This window comes from Schistocerca piceifrons, chromosome 1 (assembly GCF_021461385.2).
Source record: "Schistocerca piceifrons isolate TAMUIC-IGC-003096 chromosome 1, iqSchPice1.1, whole genome shotgun sequence".
Taxonomy (NCBI): domain Eukaryota; kingdom Metazoa; phylum Arthropoda; class Insecta; order Orthoptera; family Acrididae; genus Schistocerca; species Schistocerca piceifrons.
The window spans coordinates 718306625-718323644 of NC_060138.1; the positions used below are offsets into that span (position 1 = coordinate 718306625).

The 17020-nt window shown below is 40.9% G+C and overlaps 1 protein-coding gene across 13 annotated transcripts in view; it reads left to right on the forward strand.

The window, feature by feature from the left end:
- LOC124711044 (C-Jun-amino-terminal kinase-interacting protein 4) overlaps nucleotides 1-17020 on the forward strand; it is a 265595-nt gene that overhangs the window by 75730 nt on the left and 172845 nt on the right. For all 13 annotated transcript variants that reach the window (XM_047241003.1, XM_047241012.1, XM_047240972.1 and 10 more), the window contains 2 exons: nucleotides 6262-6449; nucleotides 7362-7529. In XM_047241003.1, the coding sequence (XP_047096959.1) occupies nucleotides 6262-6449; nucleotides 7362-7529 (356 nt within the window). The remainder of the gene's footprint in view (nucleotides 1-6261; nucleotides 6450-7361; nucleotides 7530-17020) is intronic.

Here is a 17020-nt window from a genome sequence, read left to right on the forward strand (position 1 = left end):
CTGGCTTTTGTACAAATTGTATATCACCCATCTCTCCTTATAGCTTAGCGTTATTTTCCTCAAAATTTCGAACATCTTGCATCATTTGACATAGTCGAATGCTTTTTCCAGGTCAACAAATCCTATGAACGTGTTTTGATTTTTCTTTAGTCTTGCTTCCATTATCAGCTGCAGTGTCAGAATTGCCTCTCGGGAGCCTTTACCTTTTTTAAAGCCAAAGTGATTGTCATTTAGCATACCCTCAATTTTCTTTTGCATTCTTATGTATATTATCCTTCTTAGCAACTTGGATGCATAAGCTGTAATGCTGATTGTGCGATAATTCTTACACTTGTCAGCTCTTGCAATCTTCGGAATTGTGTGGATGATATTTTTGCAAAAGTCAAATGGTATATCGCCAAACTCGTACTTTATATGCACCAACATGAAGAGTCATTTTGTTGCTACTCCCCCAATGATTTTAGAAATTCTGATGGAATGTTATGTACCCCTTCTACGTTATTTGATCTTTAAGTCCCCCAAAGCTCTCTTAAATTATTATTGTAGTACTGGATCCCCTATCTCTTCTAAATCAGCTCCTGTTTCTTCTACTGTCACATCAGACGAATCTTCCCCCTCATAGTGGTCTTCAATGTGCTCTTTCCACCTATCTGCCCTCTCCTCTACATTTAACAGTGGAATTCCCATTGCACTCTTTACGCCAGCACCCTTGCTTTTAATGGCACCGAACGTTGTTTTTGACTTTCCTGTATGTGGAGGTGGTCCTTCCGGCACATTCTTCACATTTTTCATGCATCCATCTGGTATTAGCTTCCCTGCACTTCCTATTTATTTCATTCCTCCTGTATTTCTGTATTCCTGAATTTCCCTTAACATTTTTGTACTCTTCTTTCATCGATCAACGGAAGTATTTCTTCTGTTACCCATGGTTTCTTCCCAGTTACTTTTTTTCTACCTATGATGGCCCTTTTTAGAGATGTCCATTCCTCTTCAACTGTACTGCCTATTGAGCTATTCCTTATTGCTGTATCCATAGCCTTGGAGAACTTCAAGTGTATCTCATCATTCTTTAGTACTTCCATATCCCACTTCTTTGCATATTGATTCTTCCTTACTAATCTCTTGAACTTCAGCCTACTCTTCATCACAACCATATTGTGATCTGAGTCTATATCTGCTCCTGGGTATGCCTTACAATCCAGTATCTGATTTTGGAATCCCTGAAATCTTCTTGTATCACCTAGTCTTTTTCAAGTATACCACCTCCTTTTGTGGTTCTTGAACAGAGTATTTGCTATTACTAGCTGAAATGTATTACAGGACTCAATTAGTCTTTCTCCTCTCTCATTCCTTGTCCCAACCCCATATTTTCCTGCAACCTTTTCTTCTACTCCTTCCACTACAACTGCATTCCAGTCCCATGACTATTAGATTTTCATCTCCCCTTACATACTGTATTACCCTTTCAGTATCCTCATATAATTTCTGTATCTCTTCATCTTCAGCTTGTCATGTCTGTGTGTATATGTGAACTATAGTTTTTGGTGTTGGTTTGCTGTCTATTTTGATAAGAACAACCCCATCACTAAACTGTTCACTGTAACACAGTCTTTGCTCTCCCTTTCTATTCATAACGAATCCTACCCTCGTCATATCAGTTTCTGCTGCTGTGGATATTACTCTATACTCATCTGACTAGAAGTCCTTGTCTTCTTTCCATTTCACTTCACAAATCCATACTATATCTAGATTGAGCCTTTGTATTTCCCCTTTCAGATTTTCAAGCTTACAACATTCCACACCCCGACTTGTAGAACATTATCCTTTTGTTGATTATTTAAGCTTTTTCTGTTGGTCACCTCCCCCTTGGCAGTCTCCTCCCGGAGATCCGAATGGGGGACTATTCCGGAATCTTTTGCCAATGGAGAGATCATCATGACACTTTTTAAATTACAGGCCACATGTATGGTTATACTAAACCAAAAATTATTTACATACTAGCTAAGTACCCAGCACTGCCCTGATGTACATATTTATTTCAGTTCTATTAGTCCATTTCCTCCTCCCTCTTCTCTCTGCCTCCTCTTCCGCCCTTCCACTCTGGCCATTTTCTTCTGCCCTTTGGGTGTATCTGCAGCTTCGTCCCCCCCCCCCCCCTCTCTCTCTCTCTCTCTCTCTCTCTCTCTCTCCTGCTTATTACTCCTTTCTATGCCCACCTCATCTTCCCCCTTTCTCTGTCCATCTCCTCCACTATGTCATACAATGATATAATTTTGTAAGTACATTTAGCAGCATATGTGGATACTGTCTTGTAAATGTGTTATGAATAGAGTTAGCAGCAAAGAAGCAATAAGTGTAAACGTCATGACATGTCTGATGCGGCAGTTTTACTGTATGAACAGCGAAAATGTCGTTATGGGGGGTGTCAGTGAAAAAAGGTTTTGTAAAGGTTTGAAATTATGTGCAAAGTTTGTTGCAAGTGACTTAATGCTCTCGTTCTCAAGTGTAGATGAATAGAATCTGGGCATTTGTGTATCGTGACGTGCACTTCATTTTCACCACCACCACCACCACCACCACCCCTTTGATAGACAGGTTCATAGTCGCACAGTGATCCTATCTAAACAGGAAGTAAAATGTGTACGAAATTTGGTCGAAATCAGTCCATTGATTTTGCAGATGTGGTACATGGATGCTTACGTACATACATACATATTTATTATACGTGTGAATATTTTTTCTGTGATATGGTTTTGACAAAATATAGCCTGTATGGTGCCCCTAGATATGCAGAACTTACCAGTGAAAACCCCATAAAAATCCATCTGCAGATTAATATGTTCGGGCAGACAGACAAAGTTGCAATAAAACTTCTGTGATCAGATTTTCATGAATTAAAGCTTATATTTTCCTCCAAACTATGCTCAACTTACCTTTCAAAACTCCATGATAACGTGTCTAATAGTTTTGGAGATTTGGGAGGTTGTCTTGTAATAACGCCTAGTTGTTTCCAGAGAATGTTTATTGAATAGTATGTCTATTTGAGACCATTTAGTAAATTTGAATTGTTTCCTAATGAAGTGGCAACAGTTCATGCTAGGGCTGTTGATAAAATATCAGTATATTGAAATTTTTCCCTAAAAATCTCTATGTACTTTGACAGTATTTTTCCCCAGATATATTGATATCAAAATGACAATATTGAGTTCTGATATTTTTATTTTATATTATCTTTTTACACATTTTTGATAAATATATGAAGTTATTTGTGAAAGAGTCTTACTACTTTTTGAGCTTTCTTAACATCCAATCTTTCTCTTTGAATGTGTGAAGCAAGTATAGGTGGCACAAAAACAGTAGTCTGATTGCACTGGGGGTGGCAATGTGAATGGAATAACAAGACTTCTGATGTGAAGAAATAGCACACCAGTTGCATAAAAAAAAAATAATGCAACTACTGCGCTCTTTCTTCAAATGGGCATTCTTCTAGAACAGTTGCTGAAAATTATGAACAAAAATCTGAATGACAAGATTGGTCTTTGCAGTGGGTGGGGATGTATGAGGCGGAAATGCTGACATAATCAGCGCTACCAACAAAAATTCCCAACGTTTAGCTTCACCACACAATTTTGATGCTACGACTGATGGATAATTCTTACTGAATATGGAATGTTTGAATTGTTTGAATATAGAATGATATAGATTGTAGAAGTCTCATTGAATCATATTACACTTTTAATCTGAGAGCTGCTTTGCAATAGATTTATTGTGGCATTCTCTGTTCTCAGTTTACTACAGTATCACAATGTCCAGTTTCTTACACATCTGTGCTCTTTTTATTGAAACTACTGCTGCGTCTGCAATTGATTCATTCAGTATATAAGGGGCATTCAAAAAGAAATGAGCCAGAGTCTGGAATGTGCAAACCAGTGACAGGAGGGTAATATCGTGGCATATGTAATGAGGTGTGGTGCCAACTAGAGCGTGGAAGTTCACAGGCAGTTGCTAGAGGGCACATATGCACATCATGTGAATATATAGAGCTAGCAGCAGCATGCATCAGTCGTCCAAGGCTGGCAGTTGTATTGCAAACAGTGACATGGAGGTGTCAAAAGAAGAGCAAAGAAGTGTTGTTTGTTTTCTGACAGTGGTAGGAGTGGAAGAAATGGACATTCATTGACGAATGTCACAAGTGTATGGCAAACACTGCATGTTCCTTGCAAGGGTCAAGGCATGGCACAAGTGCTTCAGGGAAGGACAGGTGTCGTTAGCTGATGATGCAGGTCTGGAGCACCACACTGCACTACCAATGACATTGTCCATTTGGTGGATGCACTCATTACCCAGGATCACTGGGTCGGATTGAGTGTCGGAAGTGTTCACACCATCATGAAGAAACAACTGCACATGCACAAAGTGTGTACCCAATGGGTGCCCCACAGTCTACAGTCTTCAAACACACCAGGAAGCATGTTGAATGGCCCACCGTCTTGCTCATCTGCAACACTATGCTCAGGAAGGGAACGCGTTCCTGGCACGAGTGGTGGCTAGAGATGAGTCATGGTGTCATCATGTCGAACCAGAATCCAAACAACAAAGGCTCCAAAGCCAAGGCCATCCACACGAGTGCAGGAGAGATTGTGCCGACATTCTTCTTTGATCACAATGGCCTCCTCATGATTCACTTCGTGCAGCATGGGACAACAGTGAATTCACAGCGTTACTTGCAAACCTTGACCACCCGTCGCCAAGTGATCAAATAAAAATGATCAGGCAGTCTCACCCCTGGGGGTCATTGTGTTCCTTGACAATGCAAAGTCTCATAAGGCCAACACAGTCGTGGCACTCCTGCAAAAATTCAAATAGGAGGTTCTCAGCCACCCTCCATACAGTCCGGACCTCTCTCTCTGTAATTTTTGTTCTCCTTAAAAGGGCTCTGGGGGGCAGATGATTCACCTCAGACGACGATGTCTAGCTGTACGTGGTTAGCGTTGCAGCCCTGGGGGTTTTATGAGACAGCCGTTCACCACCTTTCGTCACAATGGGACAGGTGTCTCAGCAGCCAGGGACAAAACTTCTATCATACAGGTACTGGTTTCTGTAATTATGCCTCCAGCTCATTTATTTTTGAATGCCCCTTATATTTTCTCCAACTGAAGTAACACTGGCACACGTCACAACTTTTTCTGCTTTACAATATTATGGGCTACAGCTTCTCTTTGTGAGTGTTTTATGGGCAATTTTCTTTTATGTAATATTTAAAATAACTGTTAGGGCAAACAAGGAAGTAACTGGGGAATAACTCTGGCCTTTAGAGACAGTCTTTTTATCCTGGAATTTCAACTTGTGTACCAACGCTGATAAACATTTCCATTTTTGTAAGGTCCTCTGCGGAACGTGAGCTGCACACCAATCAGTTCTGAGTCAGATCTCTGTATTTTGGAGGTCCTGCTTTCAGTGATTTTAAAAATTATGCTCCATTCTTAAGATATTTAAAACATATTTGCCTTTACTTTCTCTGTAACTGTATCCGTACACTGGAACTAATGTATGGACTTTCTTCTTCTTCTTCTTCTTCTTCTTCTTCTTCTTCTTATTTAAATAAAAGTCCAAACACCACATTATAACAGCAAACTGCAAGTCTTCAATGTTTTCCGCACAACACCGTAAGCAAGCCCAGCACACAAAATACACAGTCCTATACAGAAATGCACAGTCGAGTCTCAGGCGTCAGTGCTGCTCTTAGTTCACTGGCATGCCACCTGACCTATGCTCCCTGCACGGGGAGCTAGTGCACTTTCTCTTCTGCTTGTTATACTGTGTGTGTAACATAGGAAATAATTTGAGTATTCTGCTAGCTCAAGGTTGCCACTTTTCAGTATGATAGCAAATTGATATGAACATACAAAATCAGACAGATTTATGAACTTTTACTAAGCAAGATTTCTTCTCCCAGAAAAGACAGGTGAAGAGTTTGTAGAAAATTTCACTTAATAAGAATAGGTAGGAAAGTCGGCTAACACTAAATGGGACTAGGAAGATACCACAATACTTCTTTCTTGCAGAGGACTTTATGACCTAGTCGTGTTTCATTACCAGTCAGTATTTAAAACACAAATATTAGATGCAGAAATGGAAAAGAAGTCTGTGTGTACTCTAGTTAGAAAAAACAATGTTAAGCTGTGAATTTGTGAATTCATATGACATAAGGCACTCCCATTATTTTCCTCTATTAAAAATGTATTTGTTTGACTGTTTCAGGAGGATGTTCCAATGGCTCAAAGGAAGCGATTTACACGAGTTGAGATGGCCCGTGTGCTTATGGAACGTAACCAGTACAAGGAACGATTTATGGAACTACAAGAAGCAGTTCGTTGGACAGAAATGATTAGGGCTTCACGGAATGACCCCACATTAGATAAGAAAAGCAAACAAGGAATATGGAAATTGTGAGTTGTATTGTCACTGTATCATACTAGTGAATTCACCATTGCTTTATAATTGCTAAATATGTATGGGAATTGCTTATGTGTCCTAATCTCCTTCTCCACTCCTCCCTCTTCTTCGTCCTCCTCGTCCTCCTCCTCCTCCTCCCCCTCCTCCCCCTCTCTCTACATCCATTCCCTCCCCCACACCCCACCCTCTCCCCCCCCCCCCCCCCACCACATTGACCTTGAGCCTAATTTATTCTTATTGGGAATGAAACTTCGATTGGCAATTTAAGGCGTTTAAAGTTTGAATCATTGGTATGTCGGGGTATGAGAGACGCCTTAAATACAACTTTCCTGCTTCCTTTAAAACTGATTGCAAGGAAGAAAACATAACAACATGTTGTGTGTGTGTGTGTGTGTGTGTGTGTGTGTGTGTGTGTGTGTTTGTCTGTCTGTCTGTCTATATATAGAGAAAGAATATTCTGTACATGGAGTTCAAACTGACTGCGAGGAAGTAAATGAAATTGCACATCTTCACAACACGGCATTTTCATTCTTGCAGTTTGTTTTAATGGAAAACCTGCACATTGTTGTTTGAAAAAATTATAGCCTACATTTGTATCAATATTTATTAGAGTTTCTTGTAAAAATTTGACATAAATTGGTCAAGAATTGTTTGAGATGTCTGGTAACAAAGTTAATCATCCACTTGTCTTTATGTAGTTGTATAGACATTAGTGTAATTATTTATTAATGAAAGTCTGTTGAAGTGCAAACATAAAAGCAATGAGATACAGTTTTCTCCTGTTCTAGCATGTGGTAGGTGAAAATACAAATGAAAAAAATGCATATCACAATGAATACCTTTCCTAGCATATCAAGTATCTGTTTTGTTCTGGACATAATACAAAGATTTGTTTTTGTTTTAAGTTTTAGCAACCTGTTCAGTGCAGCTGAACGACCACAACGTAAACCTGTTCCATACGTGAATGTGAGGTACAATGCACCTACACATCATGTGAGTCCAGCCTTGGAAACTATGAGAAAGCGTTCTCTGAATGACAGAAAACGTGGCCTTGATTTCATGGATGGAGACATGTAAGTAGTAATTGAATTTGAAATGCTGAGCAATTTTTGCTTTATTTTGGTATAAACTATCTGACAAATGTGGCATTGCCCAGATATTCATTTTGGCAATTTTCCATTAGAAAAAATTTCATTTCAATGTATTAATAAAAACACCTTTGATATTATGAACAGTTTCTGTATGCTGGGCGCAGCTGCTTTGCATGCCTACAACATGATTTTGTAAACATCTGTATGATAACACCTCTTATAGCTCTGTAGACTATTATTGTCCTGCCGACAGTGTGCTTCACAGTTGAAAGCTGTCAAAAGTGCTGCCAGGTGTCAGGGATTTCCTCAAGCTGACTTGACTGTAGAAGTGTGTGGCATTTTTTCAATCATCTTAGTGTTTGCAACATCATATTTCTTGAGCTGTGTGTCGTACAATGACATATTTATGTAAGTACATTCAACAACATGTGGACACTGTCTGCAAAATATGTTGTGACTAGAGTTAATAGCAAAGAAGTAATAAATTTAAACATCATACATGATGCAACAGTTTTTCACGCATCTCATTATTTATAATGTCATACCTCCTGAAATATGATAGGTAGGTGGTTCTTACCCCTATAGGGATTGTTGGCTGACAGTGAAGGATATGTGTATAAAGTTTAATTGAAATCATGTCAGTGGTTTAGGAAATGTGGAACATGCATCCAATTATTTTTATAAAGTGTATGTACTTCATATTTGCTAGGTGATGCTTTTCCAATCATTGTACTGACAAATCATTAGAGATTCTGGAGTATCTCTAGGAAGTACAGCTGAAAGAACTGAGTTGTTGATTGTAATATCTCATTTAAAAACTGTCCTTTGAAGTATGATGTCAAGATAATGTAATAACAACCAGGACAAACACTGTCATTTGCTCTAGTATTATGCTGTGTCTGTGATCACAATATATTATGTCATCAGATATTGATATACTCTTCCTTCATGATTAACTTTAAACTCATTATATTAAAAATATCAAAAATATTGGCACATTGAGTTGCAGACAGGCATGAAGAAGAGAATGTAACTACCTTTCAGCCAAAGCCTTCTTAAGTGCTCACAAATTCACGACATTCACACAAGCAAGCATGCTTCAAGCCTCTCTCTCTCTCTCTCTCTCTCTCTCTCTCTCTCTCTCTCTGTGTGTGTGTGTGTGTGTGTGTGTGTGTGTGTGTGTGTGTGTGCCACCGGCCAGACTGCAATGGAAACTTGTTGAATGGGAACAACAATCCCCCTTCACAATTCGAATGAAGCATCCCAGATACATTGAAACTCATTTGCTTGGTAAACTTCTAGTCTCTGCAAACTACTCTTATTTGTTACTGGAATACTTCAGGATCTTTTAATTGTGTTTTTGCTGCTGTTGTGATCTTCAGTCTGAAGAGCATTTGGCTGCAGTTCTCCCTGCTACTCTATCCTGTGCGAGCCTCTTCGTCTCCAAATAACTACTGCAACCCAGATCCTTCAGAGTCTGCTTACTGTATTCATCTCTTGGTCTCCCTCTACTATTTTTCTCCCCACACTTCCCTCCATTACTAAATTGGTGAGCCCATGCTGTATCAGAACGTGTCCTATCGACCGACTCCTTCTTCCATCCAGCTTGTGTCATAAATTTTTGCCCCCTTCCAAATCTAATTTTCAGCTTTCCACTGTAGCACCACATTTCAAAAGCTTCTATTCTCTTCTTGTCTAAGCTGTTTATCGGCCATGTTTCACTTCCGTACGTTGCTACACTGCATGACACTTAAATCTATATTCAATGCTAGCAAATTTCTCTATTTCAGAAATGCTTTCCTTGCCATTGCCAGTCTACATTTTATATACTGTCTACTTCGGCCATCATCAGTTATTTTTCTACCCAAATAGCAAAACTCATCTACTATGTTTAGTATCTCGTTTCCTAATGTAATTCCTACAGCGTCACCTGATTTAATTTGACTGCATTCGATTATCATTGTTTTGCTTTTGTTGATATTCATCTTTATCCTCCTCTCAAGACGCTGTCCATTCCATTCAACTTCTCTTCCAATTATTTTTCTGTTTCCGATAGAATTACAGTGTCATCTGCAAACCTCAAACTTTTTATTTCTTCTCCCTGAACTTCAATTCCTACTCCAAATGTTTCATTGCTTAGTGTAGCTACAGAATAACATCAAGGAGAGGCTACAACCCAGTCTCACTCCCCTCTCCAGCACTGCTTCCCTTTCATACCCCTTGACTCATAACTGCCATGTGGCTTATGTACAAGTTGTAAATAGCCTTTTGTTCTCTGTATTGTACCCATTACACCATCAGGATTTCAAAGAGAATATTCCAGTCAGCATTGTCAAAAGTGTTCTCTAAGTCTACAAAAGCTATAAACATAGGTTTGCCTTTCCTTAACCTATCTTCTAAGATAAGTTGTAGGATCAGTATTGCCTCAAGTGTTCCTGCACTTTTCTGGAATACGAACTGGTCTTCCTCAAGTTTGACTTTTATCTGTTTTTCCATTCTTCTGCAAAGAAATCGTTTTAGTATTTTGCAGCCATGACTTATTAAACTGATAGTTTTCTTTGGTTAGGACTGGTTTTTCACCTGAGTGCTTGATATTTATGCAGCTGCTTCTCTTGCCCCAAAGACCTCTTTAATGTTCCTGTAGGCATTATCTTTCTCTACACTAGTGAAATATGCTTCTAGATCCTTATATTTGTCCCCCAGGCATTTCTGCTCAACCCTTTTGTACTTCATGTCAACTTAATTTTTTAGATTTTGTATTCATTTCACCTGCTTCATTTACTGTTTTTTTTTTTATGTCTTCTCCTTTCATCAGTTAAATTTGATATATTCTGTGTTATCCAAGGGTTTCTAATAGGCTTTCCTTTTTTATGTATTTGATCCTCTGCAGCGTTAACTATTTCACCTTTCAAAGCTGCCCATTCATTTTCTGCTGTATTCCTTTTCCCTGTTCTTGTCAATTGTTGCCTAATGCTCCCTCTGAAACTTTCAAGGACGTATGGTTCTTTCAGCTTATCCATGACCCATGTCATTAATTTCCCACCTTTTTGCAATTTCTTCTGTATTAATGTACAGTTGATAACCAATAAATTCTGGTCAGAGTACATACATGCCCCTTTTAATATCTTACAATTTAAAATCTACATCTGAAATACGTTTCTTACCATTATATAATCAATCTGAAACCTTCCTGTCTGTCCGGGTCTCTTCCACACATACAACCCTCTTTCATGATTCTTAAACCAAGTGTTAGCAATGATTAAATTATGCTCTGTGTAGAATTCTAGCAGGCAGCTTCCTATTCCATTCCTTTCCACCAGTCCATATTTAGCTACAATTTTTTTTATTTTTCTTTCTGTTCATTTTTTGCTGTTGAATTCCACCCCCATCACACTTCACTCTCTGAATAATTTAGTTTATCTCATCGTACGTTTCTTCACTCCGCGGAGCTAGTTGGCATATAAACTTGTACTGTTGGTAGGGGTGGGCTTCATGTCTACCTTGGCTGGTATACTGCGTTCACTATGCTGTTCATAGTAGGTTACCTGCATTCCTATTTTCTTATACATCATTAAACCTGCTTATAATCCTACCTGTGGACAAAGGCTCCATCACTGTTGTTTTGTACTGCAAGGATTACCTGGTGGAAGGACTCCACCAGCTATCCAATACTTCCACTTACAAATCTTGCCACAGTGACCCCATTCCAGTAATCCAGCAGGATCTCCAGCCACTACTCAAATCCTTAGGCCCATCCTAGAACCTCTCCCCAGAGTCCATCTCTCTACTCACCCCTACCACTCCCTGCACTCCTACCTTCTACATGCTTCCTAAAGTTCATAAACCGAACCACCCAGCACACCCCATTGTGCCCCCCCCCCCCCCCCCCCCTCCTCTCCCCCTCGAGAATCTCTGCTCTCGTAGACCAACACTTCAACCTATCCCGGAACCTACAAAGTATTTCCTCCACTGACTCTCCACAGTTCCCATCCCTTTGCCACACAGTGCCCTGCTCATCACTATTGATGCCATCTCCCTGTACACTAACATTCCTAATGTCCATGGCCTTACCACTATTGAACACTACCTTTCCCAATGCCTGACAGTTTTCAAACCAACCACCTCCTTCCTAGTCGCCATGACCAACTATATCCTTACACACAATTACTTCTTCTTTGAAGGCATTACCTACAAACAAATTCGGCGTACGGTTATGGGAACCCGAATGACACATCCTATGCCAACCTATTCATGCACCATGTCGAGGAATCCTTCCTAAAATCCCAGAATCTTAAACCCCTCACCTGGTTCAGATTCATTGATGACATATTTGCTATTGGTTCAAAGAGGAGGACACCCTATCCAAATTCCTCCAGAACCTCAACAACTTCTCCCCAATTTGCTTCACCTAGTCCTACCCAGCTCAACAAGCCACCTACACTTTGACCTCAAAGTTGGCCACATCAGTACCTCCGTTTGTATCAAACCTACTAACCACCAGCAGTACCTCCACTTCGACAGCTACCACCCGTTCCAAACCAAGAAGTCTGTTCCATACAGCGTAGCCACTCGTGGTCATCGCATCTGCAGTGACAAGCAGTCCCTCTCGAAATATACCGAGGATCTCACTGAAGCCTTCACTGACCATAATTATCCTCCCAACCTTGTACAAAAATAAATTCCCATGCCTTAGCTTTCTGTCTTCCACCACCTCCCGAAGTTCTACTGTCCGGTCACAAAGCAGCGTTCCCGTTGTTACTCAGTACTACCCAGGCCTGGAGCACCTGAATTACTTTCTTCGCCAGGGTTATGATTACCTCTCGTCGTGCCCTGAAATGAGAAATGTCCTGCCCACTATCCTTCCCACTATCCTTCCCACTCCTCCCAAGTGGTATTCTGCCACCCACTGAATCTCTACAATATCATTGTCCATTCGACACAACCCCTGCTTCCAACCCCTTGCCTCATGGCTCATATCGCTGTAATAGACCTAGATGCCAGACCTGTCCCATACATCATCCCACCACCACCTACTCCAGTCCGGTCACTAATATCACCTATCCCATCAAAGGCAGAGCTAACTGTGAAACCAGTCATGGGGTCTACAAGCTAGGCTGCAACCACTGTGCTGCGTTCTATGTAGGCATGACAACCAACAAGCTGTCTGCTCGCATGAATGGCCACTGACAGTCTGTGGCCAATAAACAAGCAGACCACCCTGTTGCTGAACACGCTGCCAAACATATCATTAATGTCAATGACTGCTTCACAACCTGTGCCAGATGGATCCTTCCCACCACCATCACTTTTTCGGAACTGTGCAGATGGGAACTTTCCCAGCAATACACCCTATGTTCTCGTAACCCTCCTGGCCTCAACCTTCATTAGTCACTGTCCTCACCCATCCAGCCTCTTCCCCGTTCACATTCCAGCACTGTGCAACCATCATTCCATCACCACAACCAGTCTCTTTCTTTCTCTCCTTTTCTGTGACTCCCCCCCCCCCCTTCCCCCCCCCTCTCCTCATCGCCACCTCTCCCCTGCCATCTGTCTAACCTGCAGCACTTCAGTCCGCCACCCCTACCATACTGTCACTCCTCCTCCCCGCCCCAGCCTCCTCCTCACCCCCACCCAGTCGCCACTCCCATCATGCACTGGTGCTGCTGCTCACAGTGTGGTTTCAGTTGCCTGAGAGTGTAGTAGTGTGTGTGTGTGTGTGTGTGTGTGTGTGTGTGTGTGTGTGTATATCTTCGTTATACAGTGAGTAGCAACTTTCCTTCTCATAATATTGTTTCCGTTTCTAAATTTTCTAGCCTCCCTGCCTGATTAAAGAATCTTAACATTCCAATCCATAGAATGCCAGTTTCGTTTCTTCTGACGATGAAATTATCCTGAGTAGTCCCCATCCAGAGATCTGAGTGGAGGAGAGTTTTATCTCTGGAATATTTTACCCAAGAGGATACTATCATCATTTAACCGTACGGTAAAGCTGCATGTCCTCGTGAAAAATTATGAATGTAGTTTCCCCCTTACTTTCACAGTTATAGCACGGCAAGACTGTATTGGTTTATGTTACAAGGCCAGAGATCAAATCATCCAGACTGTTGCCCCTGCAACTGCTGAAAAGGCTGCTATCCCTCTTCCAGAACCAGTCATTTGTCTAGCCTCTCAACATATACCCCTACATTGCGATTGGCCCTAAGGTATGTCTGTATCGCTGAGGCACGCAAGCCTCCCCACCAATGGCAAGGTCCATGGTTCATGGGAGGAAGTATGAGTAGTTGAGGTCTGCTTGATTGGTTTACTATTGTGAATATAACAGAAGGGAGAATGATACATAAAAAGAGAATTTGACTTTTTTTTACTTGATCCAGCTATTCTTAATTGGATTTGGAGCAGTTTTTCCCATTTCATTCTAGATGACTGACCATATGGTACCTACTGAAACATTACAGCCACTTGTTACCTCACAATCAAAACTTTCCATGCTATTACATAATACCACTCTGTTTGTGTGGCAATCTTGCTGATACATTTCTTTAGTATTACTGTTCAGCCTATTGTTTTGCCTTAAAAATATTGTTTTACAACTAAACATTGTCAGTACTAGTATGTGGTAAACTTTACAGTGCATTGGTATGACTGGATCAGCCCCTAAGGTAACAATATCTTCTCTTTACTGCTACTACATGTCACCCTAGGCAGTGGTTGTGGCTGACCTCAGTTTCCTTGGCCAATGGCTTCTTCATTAAAACTAAAGGCATGGAAGGAAGGAAGGAAGGAAGCAAGCAAGATTGGGATTTTGATATGCCCCTTCCTTCAGTTATATTGCATGAAACATTACCAGGTATACCAATTAAACAGTTTTATTTGCAGCACAAGAAATAACTTCACAGGTTTGGTATGAACGCAATAACTACCCTCTGAAGATAAAGAAAATAAAAACCTTCTTGAATGACTGAAAGCTCAAATAAACTCGAGTTCCAAAAAGTAAAAAAGTAACAGACACAGGTTTTAAAGTCTGTAGGAATGTATTTGGTAATACTGACACTAAGTCTGACACTTTGCAAGTGTAGGAGATGTAGCAGTCTTCTCCACTTGCCAGTGTCCTGTTTGGCAAGTCCCAATTCATGGTAACAGTAAAGAGTAGAGGAGGCCACTGTAGTGAGTCCAGTAGAGGTCTCCCCAGCATGACTGGCTGCACTGGAACTGCTGGCAGGCATTGTGGTGTAGGCCAAAAAAAGTCGTCTTGTGGATTGACACTTCCGTTTGATTGGCTCTTCTGTTTAATTGGCTCAAACGTAGTTTCGGCAGAAACGGGAAATAGTTCAGCCTGCATGTGCTGATTGGGGCTGCACGTTGCCTTAGAGCTGCTGCTGGTTCAGCCACTGGTGTTGCCCTCTGTTGATCTGCTAGTAAGCTGTCTGGTTTGAATTTTTGCCTCACACAGAATGGAATACTGCCACTGTTTTGCGGGTTGCACTTGTCACTACAGCAGATTTAACACATTGCTGATGAGGAGGCTGTTCAAGATGGATCACCTGCTCGGTTTGGGGAATAAAGGGGAAGAAAATCAACCTTATTCTTTTCGAAAGAAACAATTGGTACATTTGCCTTAAGTAATTTAGGGAAATTATGGGAAAGATGACCAGTTGAATAGGAGACATCTACCACTGTGGAGAACTGCGTTAGTACTTTGTCATTCATTAGATTAAATACCTTGTTGCAGTACATGACTCTAATGCTGTCACACATTCTGCAGGCTGTTCCATGATGGTAGTTCACAAGACATGACACCCACTAGCACCTGACAGCTAGTAGCTGGGATCAGACATGTGGGACACTCAGTTTCCACAGTTAGGCAGGTAGGGGCTTTCCACGAGGCTCTTTATCAATGATGTACAATGAATAGAACAACAAGTGTCAAGTATTGCGATATCACAGGCAACTGTCTTTCATTGTAAATTTGGCATGTACGATACATTACAAAAGATAGTCTACTCTGTTTTTTGTATATTGTTTTCCTAGCTGTTGCACCATCCATAATAATATTTCTTTTTCTGTGGAACTGCAAAAGCTGCAATCCCATGTGAGCATATTTAGTAACAGTATGTTCCCCAGAAATTAGCATGGAGCAAAGGTAAAGGTGTACGGTATGACTGGCTGGGAGACCCCGAAGGACAGGTTCAGCCACCTAATTGGACAGGTTTTTTCATCTTCTTCACACCCGCAGACATTATTCCTTTGCAAAGTATGAGCCGTGTGTGGAAGTCTAACAGTTGAGTGTAATGTGTGTGTGGGTGCGCATGTGCCCAAGTGCACACATATTTGAGGTGGTCATGTTGGAGTTCCCGCCGACAACTGCCTGCATGTAGGTCTTCTGATTCAGTAGAAGAAAGCAGCCTGCCTATGAGTTCTGTATGTATGCACATAAGAGCATGATTTGATTTCTATGGCAAGTTGCAGCTCCATTTGAACATTTAATTTTAAACATGATATTGCTGAGCTGCTTTATGATTAGGCCTGGTACCTTTGTCTTTTGCCCTTGCTTGTACATTGAAGTGAGTAGTTCAGATAAAATTTGTTTAAATTGTTGTCAAAGCTCAGCTTGTGGATGCAGATACACGAGTGGCTTTAAAATTGGCAATAATGTTTGATGCAGTCTTCCATGAAGTTTCTCTGCTGGAGGTCATGCATAATGTGGAATGTGTCTGTACTGAGAGTGGATCATCAATAAAAAAGCTTTGTCATGTGTGGTCTGAAAGTATGTACAAATCTTTCAACGTGGCCATCGGCTTCAGGATAACGGTTCTGAACTGTGTAATGCTGTTGGTTTTACAAAACAGTTTAAATTCCTGAGGAGAAAATTTGTGCCCTTGTCAGTGATAATAGATTTTGGCAATCCTTCAAAAGCCTGAATAGTCTTTGTTGAAGATATCGATGACAAATGGAAATTTTGAGAAAGTATTGATGAGGTGGGCCAGTAGCTTTCAAGAAATGGTCCTGCGGAATCAGTATACAGATGTTACCATGTTTTCTGATGCCTGTGACAACGGAAAATGTTACCAAGGTCAAGCTGCCTGATACTTTTTACATAAGTGACATCTTTCCATCCCACGAACCATAGACCTCACAATCAGTGGGATGGCTTGTGTGCCTCAGCAATATGGATAGCTGTTGAGAGGCCGGACAAATGTGTGGTTTCTGAGGAGGGACAGCAGCCTTTTCAGTAGTTGCAGGAGATTGACTGTTATGGTCTTGTAACATCGGCTGAAACAACCTTTCTGTGCTGGTACTATGATGGTAGCTATAACTTTTCCCTAGGGCATGCAGCTCTACTGTAGGGTTAAATGATGATGGGTTCCTCTTGGGTAAAGTAGTCTCCCATTTGGATCTCCAGGTGGGTACTACTCAGGAGGATGTCATCATCAGGAGAAACAAAACTGGCATTCTACGGATCTAAGTGTGGAATA